Source organism: Aulonocara sp. 'chitande type north' Nkhata Bay, linkage group LG16 (genome assembly GCF_057382095.1).
Source record: "Aulonocara sp. 'chitande type north' Nkhata Bay isolate Kocher_YH1m ecotype deep benthic linkage group LG16, A_spYH_male_GT1.1, whole genome shotgun sequence".
NCBI lineage: Eukaryota > Metazoa > Chordata > Actinopteri > Cichliformes > Cichlidae > Aulonocara > Aulonocara sp. 'chitande type north' Nkhata Bay.
This window is the reverse complement of record NC_141359.1, coordinates 37,676,469-37,691,947: the sequence shown is the minus strand read 5'-3', so window position 1 is coordinate 37,691,947 and position 15,479 is coordinate 37,676,469. Positions and strand designations below refer to the sequence as shown.

At 41.8% G+C, this 15,479-nt stretch overlaps 1 protein-coding gene across 4 annotated transcripts in view; it reads left to right on the top strand.

Annotated features, from left to right (window-relative positions):
• adarb1b (adenosine deaminase RNA specific B1b) overlaps positions 1-9,740 on the top strand; it is a 129,269-nt gene extending 119,529 nt beyond the window's left edge. For all 4 annotated transcript variants that reach the window (XM_086265538.1, XM_086265539.1, XM_086265537.1 and 1 more), the window contains 3 exons: positions 759-940; positions 5,574-5,752; positions 6,438-9,740. In XM_086265538.1, the coding sequence (XP_086121664.1) occupies positions 759-940; positions 5,574-5,752; positions 6,438-6,614 (538 nt within the window). In that variant the 3' untranslated portion in view covers positions 6,615-9,740. The remainder of the gene's footprint in view (positions 1-758; positions 941-5,573; positions 5,753-6,437) is intronic.
• Positions 9,741-15,479: the final 5,739 nt, after the last annotated feature.

Genomic DNA, 15,479 nt, shown 5'->3' with positions numbered 1-15,479 from the left:
GCTTCAACGTAACCAAATAGTTTTGGAGCATTAGACCTCATCAAACGTACCCAAGCAGTGAGTGAAAGCAGGAGTAACCTGTCAGTGAAAAGAGCCTTTTTCTTTGATTAAACATTTCAAATGTTGCAGATGTATGTCTTTGAATTCGGTGGGTTTGGAGCTGAATGCCATGTGCACGGTCTGGAAAGCAGGTCATCACTGGGTTTTGAGCTTTCGATGGGATTTGTTGACAGATAAAATGCACTGTATAAGATGCCAGCAGCCTTCAGCACCACCTTTCTCTAACATTTCCAACATCTGTTATTTTTCTTCATTTTTCTCGCTCTCGCTTTTTCTTTGCCTTCACACCCTTACTGACTCTTTCTCCATCTACCCAGAGAGAGAGAGTTAGAGAAACTTCTCTCTCTCTCTCTCTCTCTGGCTCCTTATGTATTTGTCTTTCTGCGAGGAGGGCAGGCACTGCTTCACAGAGCATGTAAATAGGAGAGTGACTGGGGAAAGATGGCTAATGGCACAGCCTGGAAATAAACAGAAGTTTGGGAAAAATGGAATTGGATACCTCACACTGTAGATGGCTGTAGGACGTCAGATAGGACTCAGTGTTCATGTACTAATATGCAGTATTAACTCTGTTTTTGTGTGTATTCCAGCCAGCCTGTGAACATTACAGCGATGTGCTGCCTGTACACTGAAATCCTAAAACTGCCTCAATGATACGTTGAAGTTGTTGTGAAGCTCGTGTGCTTTTCTCTCTGCAGGTGGAACGTGGTGGGCATCCAGGGCTCCTTGATGAGCTACTTCACAGAGCCAATCTACTTCTCCAGCATAATCCTGGGCAGCCTTTACCATGCTGACCACCTCTCCAGGGCCATGTACCAGCGCATCGCAGATATCGAAGACCTGCCCCAGCAGTTCACCCTCAACAGGCCTCTTCTCAGCGGTAAGAGCCCTCGCCTTCTTTGATGTAGATGAGGTGGGAAAGTAAGAAAAGTGCATCATCAAGTTTCCTTCTGCAGATCTCTGGTGTTATAGATCAGTCATCACGATTTCACGGGTTGAGAGGATCACTGTGTTAATCTTTACCAATCGACCTGCAGCTGTCTAAATATCAAAGAGGAAGTGTCATGGCTCGGCTGTGTGGCAGGCAGGAGGAGGACCCAAAATGCAAAACTCACACACACGGGGATGAACTCAAAAAGCAGCTTTATTGCTGACAAAAGACAATGGGAGATACAAAACTAAACTGGGAAAAACTAACGTAAAGCTCACCAGGAAACACGGGGGAATCACACACAGCATGAGGGAGAACACGACGCCGAACAGAGGGAGACTCAGACAGAAATACACAGAGGGTAAACGAGGAAAGTGGGCACACACGGGGAACACAGGTGACACTGATAATCATAACGAGACAGGGCGGGGTGAACTGAACATGACATGTAGAGGCACAGAGGTTCCGACAGGAGGAGAGAGAGCACGGGGAAAACACAGACATAACGGGCTGGGGAAACATGAAACAACCACAAAGGGAGACGAGGGCTCATCAATACATAGAGGGCACACAGGGGGGAGAGAGCCATGAAGGGAAAAACACTTAGGGAACAACACAACAGGGCAACTCAGAAGACATGGTCTAAATAAGGAACGAAATACGAGAATACAAAGAACTAAGAATACTGGGCCCACATGGCCCAGGACCATGACAGGAAGATTTTAATCCTAAGCAGTAAACACATTAATTCACCCTGCTGGTCAGTCAGTCCCGCAGGAACAGGAAGACAGTTATTGCTTTTCTCCTTTTGTTGGATCTGAGCTGACATTTACCTAGTTCCTGTGGAATTTGAATAGCTTTATCATTTTGTGTAAATTTTCAGCATTGTCTTGACCTTTTAAAAAGGCTGTATAGACCAGGACTCCTGCAGTGTTTTCTTCTCTCTCTCTCTTTTCAACTTTCTATTTTTAGATGCAGAGCATGCAGTCTTTGTACTTTGGTTGTTTTTGTAAGACAATGCTGTGTTTGAGGAAAGATGAGTCTGCTTTCCATTTGCATTTCTGCTCCACTTTTTCCACTTAATATTGTTTTTCATTTAAAATATTGTATATAAAGACATTTGCAAGAAGTCATAAATTATTATGTAAATGTTTGGCTCCAGCCCTGCTTATTTACAGTTGCTTTGAAGCTTATAAATGAGTATTAGGGCCGCATTAAGAAAAAAAAAAATGTATTGTTAATTTTGAGAAAAAAGGTGGAAATGCGGAGAGTTCCTGCTGCTGCTACTCTCTACAAAATGCCTTGTGTAGGCGAGTTTTTGTGTTTTTCTGATATAACATGCATCCTCTTTATTGCATGAGGGCGTACCTGTCAGTATCCCTGCATTTGTTCATTCCCAGCTGTTTCATTTTGCAGAAGTTTGGCCAACTCTTACAAGTTTGTGTTTTTTCCTTCTGATTCAGCTTTCTGCACCATCTTTTCAACGTCCTTGAACTCATTATTGCGCTCTGTTTATCTGCTAAGAGAGAAATTATTTCCTTGTTACTAAAACTGATTCTAAAACACGATTTCAATAACTCATCTGCACAAAGCCTTTGGCCGTAGCAGCTGTCGTAGAAGCTCCTTCTTTCCACATAAATGCAGTTTCCAGTGACAGCAGTGGGCTGTTTTTGAAACACTGGGTCTTTAATTTCAGACTGAAGTAGACAAAAGACACACAAACAAGTTTTTATTTCAGACAGCGAACCACAGTCGCCACTAACATCGTTACGTAACTCATATAATTTGGCAAATGTGGAGCTGCTATGAGCCCAGTGTCCAGCACCAGCTTACAGACGATGTTTATTTATACAGAGAGATTTATTGGTTTGAAAAAATAAATCTTTAACTAGATTTCAAAAGTTTAATCCATTCATCGCTCCTTTTCTTGCAATTTTTTTTGTGTTTCAGAAAAAAAAGCCTAAAGTCCAGTTATGGTTATAGAGTTACAGCTGTCACAGATTTTGACAGTTGCCAAATGGGTTTAATGAGCAATGAATAATAAACAATAATAGGCAAAGTTTGTACAGTGGCACTCAGGGTCCTTTCGTCACATTTTATTGTCACCTTTATTTTATCATGATGTCCCGCTAAGATCAAAATCAAATCAAAATACTGTAAATTATTATAAGACACATTAGAAGAAAATGTTGCTTTCCCCAGATCTGTCAGAGCTATAGGTACATCCAGAAGCAACCATTAAGAAGAGTGTAGCTGGGAGAAAGGTCCTGCTGTAGACTGGAAGTTCTAGAGTGGCTTCATAGAGAAAAATATGCTAAAATATACCAGACGGCCAAACCACAAACCATAAAGAACGTCGTGGTGAGTCAGAGACTTTGCATTTGTAATAAAATGTAGGGATGAAGGAGGAAGCATGCATATACAATATATCATCATAATCAATTACAGGAAAAAAACACAAGTTAGTAAAGTAAGATTTATTTCTAAAGTAAAAACCAAGCATCACTTTATGATTACTAATGAGATTAGCAACGTATATATTAAAGAGAAACTTGTCCATCCTTCTATCCGGAAATCCTTAAATCCGGTTATTTTGGACAATTCCGGTCCGGAGGCAGCAGTCTAAGCAGAGAGGCCCAGACAGTCATCACGTCCACCTCATCTGAGGGGTGGGGCACACCAAGTCGTTCCCAAGTCAACCGAGAGATATAATCTCTCCAGAGTCCTGTCACTAAGAGAAAGCCCAGCTACCAAATGAAGGAAATTTCCATTTCAGTTCCATTTCCACTGCTGCTATCTGCGACCTCATTTTTTTCTGCCAGTACCCAGAGCTCGTGACCACAGGTGAGGGTTGGAACGTAGATCGACCGGTAAATTGTCAGCCTCACTTTCACGCTCAGATCTCTCTTCACCATTACAGATCTGTGCAGATCTTGTCATCTATCCATCCATCCAGATACTTGAGGCATGTACCCTTTCACTGGTTTTGCCATCAGATGTAACAATGTAATAATCATCAAACCCCATTGGGCGAGCTTTGCAGAAGACCATATATTTTGTTTCCCGAACATTTAACTTGAAAGTGTCTCAAAAGCACATCTGCTGTTCCTCTTCATGTACATGTAGCATCATCACAAAGTCCAAAACAGACAGAAGGATTCTGAATACACGTCACAGGTCGCAGATATTTAAAAATATGCTGTCAGCATCATTCGTCAGTGCTCTGAAACAGCTCGTGGATGATAACCAAACGAAATCAGTCCCTCATAAAATGGATGAAGACACTTTGCTGTGGAAATTGGATTGTCCTGATGAGTTAGATTGTACAGAGAAGAAGAAGTGAAGGAGCAACACCACAAAACAATAAATAAATTAAAAATACACATGCAGACCAATAAAACTAGCTCTCATGTGGGAAAGGAGGTAGTGATGCTCTTTAGAGGTGTGGGTGATTATTCTGCAGCAGCCGCCTCCACCTAACGGTGTTATATTCTGAGTCTGAATTTTTCAAACTGAATACAAATCCATTCATTCATTTCTAAAGAAACTGAGAGTCATTTTCTGCCTTTCCTACTTGAGCTCCATCAAACACGAGCCAGTGTTTAATTAAAATTTTGACATTTTCAGCTTTGTTGGACTGCTGCTCTGTTTTCCACCAAAACATCCAGCTGGCCGTGCCTCTCTTGCCCAGCTGTGCGCTGATACAAACACGCAAAGCAAAGTTCAAGGTCAAGAAAATACCACACTGCTACAGCACTGCTTACACTGCTCATTGTGCTGCCATGAATATAGGGCAGTCCATATCAAACAAGTGGAATGAGTGGCACTGTGGAGATTTCCTTTACATCCTGGGGGATGACATGGGTCTTCATATCACACAGCCGGGATGTACGTTTAGCTCACCCTGCTCCTTCCCTCTAAATGGCAAGTAAAGGAGATAATGGTGGAAGGTTATTAACCTTTTCCGCTTTAGAGAGTTTTTAGCGGTGAAAGTGCTGTGGCGTTAGAGCGCTGAGGATTTCATCCCCTTTAAATCATCTTCTGCCACAAGTGCTGCCAAATGGAACCAAGGAGCTTAATGCACACACACACACACACACACACACACACACACAGAGGAAGACACAGGGATTTATGGCATCCATATATCTCCCATTTATGCTTGAGATACAGTGGAGGCCAAAGCCCTGAAGTGTGTTAGACGAGAGCGAGCTCTGTCCTCACAGTCCCCCCAGGTGGATTCTACTGTTTGTCTCTACTGAGTTAGACAAAATGAAATGAGAAGAAGAAAAACTGTCCTGTTTAGAGATATTGCAGCTGTGGGAACAGCTGTCCTTTGGAAGGATGGACTGCCATGTTTGGGTACTTCCTTCATTGTTTAATACATCCACACATGAGGTAATAGAAAGTCTGGGTGCTGTGGGAATTCGCTGGAGCGGTGCCGTGCAATTATTCCATTTCTGGCATTGACGTAATGTTAACAAAAGATTTTTACATTCTGCTGAGGTCCTATAAATAAAAATGTCTCTGTTTTAACCTGCAGCCTCGCTCGGTCTTTGACTCTGGGTGTTTTTAATGGCAGGTATAAGTAATGCTGAAGCCAGGCAGCCAGGCAAGGCTCCAAACTTCAGTGTGAACTGGACGGTGGGTGACCAGGCCCTGGAGGTGATCAACGCAACCACGGGCAAGGACGACATGGGCCGCGCCTCACGGCTCTGCAAACACGCACTCTACAGCCGCTGGGTGCGCCTTCACTCCAAGGTACGGCGAGGCCAGAGCGCACATTCACACGCACCTCGCTGTAATACTGGCGCAGACGTGCTGAGTCACGCGACATAACTATAGTTTCTTACATAAGTGATTGTGACAGTGAGTCATAAACAGACTGAGGTCAGCTGCAGTCAGCATCACGAGCTGTACACGTCTGAACCACACGTACTTCAGTGTGGCATCTCAGGAATCGCAGCTAAGCTACGAGGTCATTCCTTGGAAGCTCTGTTCTGATTGTTTGCACGTGAGCGATGTCACTATTGACCTCGCACAGAGAGCAAAGGTCAACTTTGGTGTCAAACAGACTCAACTTAAATGTTGAGAATGAAAGCTGGGTCTGTGGCTACAGCAAGTCCAAAGGATCGGCTCAAGGAGCAGTTTTTTCTAACATTAGCATCGCTTTCTGGCATGACTGTGATGTGGAGTGCGTTGCACTGTGCTGAGGCGTGTGTGTGAGAACATCTCCCTGCTATCATACACCCACTGACTTCGTCCACTTTCCCAGTAATATAATTTAACGTTTAGACACGTTAGTAGTCAGAGCCTGACTTCCAAGGAGTGCAAACAAGTTTCTTTTTCTTTGTGTGGTAGGAGCTGAGATTTTAGATTAATGCGTGGTTGTTTTTGGTTTGTTTCTGTTATTCTGTTGCTTACTTTCCTTTCTCTGCGTCCTCAGCTGTCGTCCATCTTGCGGATCAAGGTGTCGAAGCCGAGCTCCTACCACGAAGCAAAGCAGGCGGCCACAGAGTACCACTCTGCCAAGCAGGCGCTCATCAAGGCCTTCCACAAGGCCGGCTTGGGGGCTTGGGTCAAAAAGCCCATCGAGCAAGACCAGTTCACCCTCAGCTCCTGAGGGAGTCGAGGGATTCCTTAACCACCCCCTCCTCTTTCCCTGACCCAGGCCTGAGAGAGCCCCCGTATTAACAAGCAGACACTTACTTCCGTCCCATGTGTCAGCACGCACGTGCACTTTGTATTTGTGGAAATGAACGTGCGCCGTTTCACAAACCATCCGTAACTCATCATTCTCATTCCTCAGAGGACATCAGCCTCGTGTCTTTGATTTAACTTTTTACTTTGATTTTACTGTGTAAAACTGGAATCCATGTTTTGTTTTTTCGTTTAACACGCACCCATTTGTTTCCCAGAGAAATCTTGTTCTTATGGCGTAGATGTGGAAGCTGAAATTATACCGTTCTGTCTTGTTGATCAATAAGTAGCTAATTTAGGTCGGAATGTAGCCTAGAAACGGGATCTTTGTTGACTAAAACCAATGTATATGGACCTAAAACAATATATATCTTTGCTAAAATTAATGACACTGACAAATTTTAATTTAATTATGCATAAATCTTCAAGATGTAAATCTAGTGCTGAGAAAAACATAAGCGTTGTAACGTTTAATGTGTGTTATTTGGTCCGTTCCTTAGCTGAGACTACGTGTTCTTATCCTCTGGATTAAAGATACAAATGTTACAAAATGTTGTCGCCCTGTTTGAGTCACTGACTGGAAAGAGTTTATAAGGCAGGTGTGACAGCGTCGTAGCGCTCTTTCCTTTATTTTTATGTCGTGTTCATTCATCTGTGCGTATGATTTTTAAGTTATTTTATGTCACTCTCATTTCATACTTGAACAGATGCGAGGGAGGGGTGAGGGTCACGTTGACTGCCCCCCCCCCCCCACCCCACCCCTCGCCTGGGTCTTGGGAGAAGCTTTGGGAGGTGCTGCACGTTGTATTTTTTTCTTGATCCAAGCCATGGCTTTGCATGGAAACTGAACTTAGAGGCCTGCAGAGCGGAAAACGTAGGATGGGGAGCCCCGTGCGTCCGTCGGCGAATGATGTTGAATGAATGCCAGCATCTTCCTCCACAGGCAGCTTTGAATCTTTGTCTCTATTTTCTAGATTTCTTGTGATTGATTGTTTAATTTTTGAGGGAAGGGGGGGATGGGAACAATTATTTTTTTCACCCTTAGGCATTTGAGGACTGGGGCTAATGCCACAGTGAACATAGCGATAGTATAACGGACCTCTCAGATCTTGTAATTATGTCATTTTGTTGCAGGGAACAATGATGGCTGACAGATGACATGGTATATATGTACTGTAGCAGCACATACAGTATATCACTAGATGCAATCCCTCCACATTATTGTGTGCGGAATCAGCTAGATGAACAGCAGAGTAAAATGCAACCCCTGCATGAGAAGACTCAGAAGTCGTATGCTAAAATGTATCACAGTGTGATGTCATGTTCATCCTCGTCCTCTCTACGCCCAGTTAAGAAACATGTTAGCTGCATATTCCATGTTGTGAATTAACTCGATTCCTGTACACCCCGAGTGCATAAATGTCCTCATGTTTTCAATTTGTAAATGAGGATGTTTTCCCGCGGTGACTTCCTATTTCCAGCTGCGGGAAATTTCTATGTGCGGGTGTGCGTGCAATTAATGTGTGTGCTCAGGTTGTCTTTAAGCATATTCCTGTCAGATTTTCACCAAAGATGATGATGTCCATGTGTGTTTCTGCCCCAGTGTTTTCCTTTTCTTTTTCAAATATCTAACATTGTGGCATCGACCCTTTACTGTCCGGTCTTTTGCATACCCGCACAACAATGTACTACTTTTACTTTGTACAAAAACGATGTGCTCGATTCAAAGTGGGAGAAATACAAATGTCAGGCTTCTTAGTGCATCTGTAGCTGTCAATCAGTGATCATGTGTATATTGTGAGCTGCGATCATTATTGCTGCAAAATACTAGTTCTGTGTAAATAAGGAGCAACAAAGGCAACACGTCTTCTGACCTGTACAATCGATTCATCCTCAAGAACAAAAAAAACAAAAAAACAAAAGGTTTTGATCCCTCCTCTGTTGCCGAGATTGTGAAGATGTTACTGTTGCTAAGTAAGTATTTGTGATTCTGTGTCACTCACTGGGCACCATAAAGCATGGCACTAACACTGCCGGGGTCAACATGCTTCATCCCCATTGTAGCCACCCATGTTTTAAAAAAAAAATATGCACTGTAAAGTGCCTAAGCTCAAAGTGGCATCCACCAGCTGGCACGTGTGATGTCATGTATGTACCTTTCACTTATACTTGGTTGTTTTTGGGGGTATTTTTGTTTGTTTGTTTTTAGTCAGTATTTAAAAAGCAGGAAGCGGGGACTCCCAGAGTAGAGTTAAAGTTAAAAAAAAAAACTTAAAAAGTATCCAGTGCCCCCCCGACAAACAGATCCAGACCAAAGTCTCGAGCAATACTGATAATATCTCCTGTAACATCAGGCCAAAACCAACAGAGTGTCGAGTTTTCCTCCCCTTCTGCTCCTTCGGTTTTCTGTTGGTGTTCTTCGTTTATTCTAAACTGCAAAGTCTGAGATTTTTTAATATAGATATTTCCCCCTAAAGACTGCCTGCTTGTTGGATTTTGTTTTCATTTTTAACTGCACTAAAGATGTCAACAGATGATGTCATGATCTCTCTCTCTATACATATATATATATATATATATATATGTATATATATTTAAAAAAAGACAAAGTCCCCATTTATGGATTAGATGGATCAAACTATCTGCAAGAACTGAACTGCTTCTGCTTAACCCTTTGTGAATCCTCAATGATGGTCAGTGCACCCCTCCACCCCACCCCTTCTGCAGCTGCACCCATTGGTGGGGTTCTTTTTTATTTATTTGTTATAATTATTATTATTATGTTTCTTTTGTTTGGTGACTCCAGATCGGTCAGTGTTTGTTAACTGATTTCCAGAGCCACTGCTCTCCGTTCTTCTCCTTCTGCAGTTGTCCAATGTGTGAAACCCTCCCCTGACAAAAACTACAACTTTGCATGTACTACCAACACTGAAGCTGCACCTAGCATGATGACAAACTTTTAAAGGACTCGTGTAGAAAAAAAAAAGAGTTAACAGCTAAAGATAGATATATAAAGTGAACAAAAAAGAATAAAAGAGTTCTTAGTTTACTTTTGCACATGGTTGGGATTCTTTTTTTATCGCATTTCTGTGTGTGTGTGTATGAAAGAGAGAGAGTGAGTCTGAAATCATGCGAGAGCATCACTTCAGGTTTGCAGCAGATTGGGACACAGAGACAAACTCCACAGTCTAAACTGTAGTTCATGTGTGTTGGATGAAGAATGCGTGGAGGATTTAACTTGTGCTTGCTATGACTAAACTGTTACTAAGTGAAAATACTACATCATAAAAGCTCTGACTTCAAAACTGCACTTAGTTAAAACTGAGCTTTGAGTCATTGCATCATTATACAGTGACAGCCCTTCAAAGGCTAGCAGGGTCGATGTGAACATCCAGGTCATACACATTATCCCACTTTTCAATCAGTCGATTTTGTTTCTGCCTTAATTCTTGATCCCATTGATTCAACAAGTTGCTGGAAACATTCCTCAGCGATTTTGGTCCGTGTTGAAATGCACATCCATGATGCTAATTTCACAGATGGCCAGTTTGAGATAATCTGTATTTTGTGACATGGTGCGATCTCCTGCTGGAAGCAGACATCAGAAGATGATACACTGTGGTTATGAAGATAGTGGCATGGTCTGCAACAATACTCAGCTGGTTGGGCATCAGTTGATACAAGGGCCCAAAGTGTTTCCTAAATAATTTCTATACCATTACAACATCAGCAGCAGTCTGAACTACTGATACAAGGCAGGCTGTCTTGCTTATACCAAATTCTGACCCTACCATCCGAACAGAAAACTTCTTCCGATCTTCTATGGTGTAATTTTGGTGAATCTGAGTGAACTGTAGCATCAGTTTAGTGTTCTTAGCTGACAGGTGTGGTCTTGTTCATAGCTTGGTTGCAACGAGTGGGTGTTTTGCCGCTGGCCTTCAGACCATTCTCTGTAGTCCCCAGAGATGGTTGTGCAGAACGTCCCGGTAGATCCACAGTTTCCCAAACACTCAGACCAGCCAGCAAACACAATAACACATTTAAAATCGCACTTCTTTCCCATTGATGCTCGGTGTAATCTCAGCAGATCGTCTTAACCATGTCTACACTCCTACATGCATCGCCTCACTTTCTTGTGAACGACTAGTTAGATATTTGCATCAATGAGGAGTTTAACAGGTGTATCTAATGAAGTGGCCAGCGAGTATCCATCTATATAGCTATCTATACTGTATATATCAGTCGTGAGGCTTTATGTCATGGCCAGCTATATTGAAAACTGTGAAGCTCTTATTGGTAAAAGAATTTGGGCACTTGTTGCTGCACAAATGCTTTTAAACTGGTGCTGAGGTTTTGTGTAGACTCACAGTTGTGAGTGTGGATTCAGGACTAGAGTTGACCACACATGCAAAGAAGATTAGTTATGTTCAAAAACTATTTTTGAGGGATATCAGAAGTAGTTTATCAAATTAACAGTTCGTACACTTCGAAAAAGGAGTTTTACTCAAGAAGAACGCACCACAGGGACCGAGGAGCACAAATCTTGTCATGAGTGGAAAATCATTTTCATGGTAGTGAAAACCACAATCCATCAGTGAGGAATGTTCTACAGGATGGTCATGAAAAGAGGGTCCAGAGCATTCATCACAAGCCTATACTCAGCCTCTGAAACCGAGCAATCAGGCTGTATTCTGCAAAAACACACAACACTAAACCCTGCAGAGTAGCATAACAAAGTTTTATGGTCTACTGAAACAAAAATCAACCTCGATCAAAATGTTGGAAGAAAGCAAGGAAAGCAGATTCTGTTATGGTTTGGGCGCGTATCGCTGCCAGTGGAGCTGGCATTTTGACATTTAGTAATAATTTAGCTTTTGACAGGAGCAACAGGGTGGATGCAGAAGTACACAGAAGCATTTTGTGTACTCAGAGCCAGAGAAGTACATCAAATTCACACATTCTGTAATCCTAAATGTGGCAAAAGCAGGAAAAGAGCTTTTCAGCCAAGAGAAGGGCCGGTTATCTGCTCTGATGCCAGTTTATCATAATCATGTACACTTCAAATTAAAGATGTGACATGAACTTTCAACAGAGCTTCAGTTATTGGTGTTTAAGATGTCGTTTTTAATGGAAGCTATTATTTAAGTTGTGATAAGTAAACATGCTCTGTCAGTACAGACGAATGTACCAGAGCACAGAGCCTGGAGATGGTCTGGATGCTATTCTGGTTTCATACCCACAGAACATGAACTTACCGGCACAACTCACAACAGTGCCACATGGACCGACTCGGATCAGCTGCTGTATTAATCAGCAGGATGTATAAAACAGGATGTATGCACACTTTACCTGAAAACCTCAAGCCCAAGTTGCCTGTGCTTTATAGCATCGTTCATAGTGGATATACTCTGATGCATGTTTGACTTAACAAATCTGCTGATTAACAAACAGCATTATTACTGAAATGCACCCTTACTGCTGCCTGCTGTCGCTGCAGGTATATTTAGGTAAAAACATTTATTTCTCAATCTCAAAAATGTGTAAAATATTTGAAATGCATTCCAAGCATTTCTCCTATTTCATGAAAGTAGCTTAGTTTTCTCATTAAAAAGAGAATTTTAGCATGCCCAATTAGCAAATGTGTTTCACAGTTTATGTCAGTTTAAGGAGTTTAGCTGTGAACACAAAGGCCTTCAGACACATGTGTTGTTTTCGGGTTTTATTTTTACTACCGTGACTGACCGGTAACCATAAAGCAATCTTCAAACTCTTTAAATAAATGAAGATCTCAGAAAAATGTGAAACCGCGCACGAAGAAATCACGGCGTGCATACAGTCGACAGAGAATGTTTTTAAAATGTGTTTCAAGTCGATGTTTCTGTCTGCGCGTCTGATCAGCATCCCAGAAGATACCGACACCGGATCAATAATAAATCACACATGGCTGCTTTAAACCCCCCACCCCCACGCTCCACTGACATGATGAAAGCTCGAAAAACAGATTCAAACAGTCGTGACAGGTGAATTCAATAATGCAAAAATCCATCTGCTGAGTCTCCAATACCATGTTGCTCTTTGCATAAATGTTAATATTATCACATTTGTCAGAGATAAAAGTCATACAGTATCCAGCAGCTATATGTGCTTTGTTAGTGTCATGTGTTGTTGTTTTTGTCACTAGTGACAGAAAATGAATGAATGAATTTGATATGACGTTCACAAATGTTACTTAAATTAGACTACTATAATATAAAACCACTGGAAACAACCGTCTCAGCAACACACGGAGCACAAATGTGGAAATAAAATGAAACATGACTACATACAGTAGAGGCCGGTGAGGCGGCTCAGCCCCCCTGGTGCGGTATACGTGTGAGAGCGAGGGCAGCAGCTTGTGTCCCTGAGAGAAATGACAAATCATTAGCTTTGGTCCAGGGGTAAATGGAAGCCACACTCTTCCAAGGCCCACATTTCCATTTCAATTTTCTGCTCAACAGAGTTGATGTATGTGGCGAATCACATGGCAAGACCAGTCTCCACCTCGAGCCTGCTGTTATTCACTGGTTGGAGTGTGTCTGTGACCTTGTGTCTTCGTGTGTGCCCACTGTGTGTGCGAGTGTTTTATCAAGTGATAGCACTAACTCATTGTCACTGAAACCAAAGCAAAGAGACAAGTGAAGACAGTCTCCAGACTGAAGTGTGATTATAAAAGAAAAATGAAATCAAAGGGCGGCGTGTTTGATGATATGAGCTGACGATGATGAATTCATTCTGTAGATTATAAACTTCTCCTAACTGACACACTAGACTGTCCACCCGAGCGAGCTCATTAAACGAGAAAATTATAAGCTGATGCCGGTGTAGTGCACCGAGAGACCCGCTGACAAAAATGCTACGACAGGTACAACAACAAAAAAGTAGCAAGAAACCTGCAGCCTTGTCTCTCTTCCCAGCAGCTGCCCTTCCAGTACAAACTTTCTCTGACGGCTTGGGAATAAAAAAAATCTCAGAAATACTTAATAAAACAGTAAAGTGCCAAATAATGTATTTTGAGCACATCAATGCTGTCTGCATCTCACAAAGACTGCGAGGGGGCATAATGAGCTGCAGTGGGACCACAGACTGAGGAAGTTTAGGCCTCGGGTTCGTACAATAATAATCATGAACCATTAATAAAACAGCATTTCAAGACAGCCAAAAATGTGCTTTTCTAACGGTAGGTGGGAAGTAATACTTTAACACAGTATGAATATGACACATTTTATAAGAAGAGGACGTTAAACCAGCAGTTACAGCTCATGTGGTTTGGTATATCTTACTCTGCTCAAAGTGAGCGAGTGTGTAATCAGTTCAGTTTGTTAGCAGACTAGCATCCAGAGTTTTCACAATATCACTGGGTCAAAGTCAAAGCCAAGGTCACACGAAATGTGAAAATTAGCAAAAACTTATAACCCAGTTTTCATGGACTGTCTTCATGCTTTACAGCAATATACCAGGCCTAGGGGGCATAACTACTGACCTTCATTGTTAGTGCCCAAGGTCAAAGTTAACCTTGAAAAAAAATTCCTATAGAGCAATATATCATGGAGAGATTTGTACAGCACACTTTTTTATTTTTTCAATATGACGCCTCGCCTTGAAGTCACAGTGATGCCATAAAGTTTTGCAAAAGTTTTCCAACACAATTAATTTTAAATCTCAACTTTTTACAGCTTATAAAAGCCAAAGATTTCAAATTATTCTGCTCCAGACATATGAGGATAATACCATTTTAATATGTAATGCTTCAGTGTCATATGTCTAAAGGTCATGGTCACACGAATTAGGAAAAAGCTTTAGTTTCATTGTCTCCAAACTTTAAATAATATCTTGGTGCTTGGGGAACATAAACACTTTCTTTGTTTGAGCTCTTTTTTCAGTGCAGCATTATTTGACTTCACAGTGACACAAAAAGATTCATATTTCCATATTAACAATGCTTTTATCAGCACGAATGGGCAGGGATAGCTCAGTAGGTAGAGTGGTGGCCCCATGATCGGAAGGTCGGGGTTTGATTCCCCTGAACAGCTACCCTGAAGTACCCCTGAGCAAGGTACCGTCCCTACACACTGCTCCTCGGGTGCCCAATGGCTGCTCACTGAGTGAATGGGTTAAATGCAGAGAGGAATTTCCCCACGGGGGTCAATAAAGTACACTTTCTTTTTTTCAAATGATATATGAAAACACTGCAGATATCATTATCGTGAAATTTCCATATTATCAATGCTGATGTCAGCATAACACATCAATGTTTCAGCATCACCCTCTATAATTGTGGCCAAAATCTTTATTTCTGCAAAATATACACAAGTACTTAAAAATGGCTGCCATAGGTCTGGAGTTATACAATCATGCTAAAAAGAAAGTGCACCCTCTTTCACTTTCACAATCTGGTACTTCGCTGGTTTTAAAATGAGGTCAATACAACCTCAAACGTACTAAAAACATGCAGTATTACACATCATTAATTATTTAACCAAAATTTGGTTAAAATGCAGAAGCAGTGTGTGAAAAACTGAGGACAAGCTAACTTCTTCTGTGGAGTTTAAGAGGGTTAGTAGCAGCTGGTTAAATAATCATCAGCCATTGTGACTATGCCCGTGACAGCGAACGTTTTGGCAGTTTGTCGGTCTGGAGCATTCACAATGCCGAGCAGGACAGACGTCATCAATGCTTTCAGAGAAGCAGTTGTTGCTACACATTAATCTGGGATTGGTTATGAGGGCATTCTCAAACAATTCCATCATCC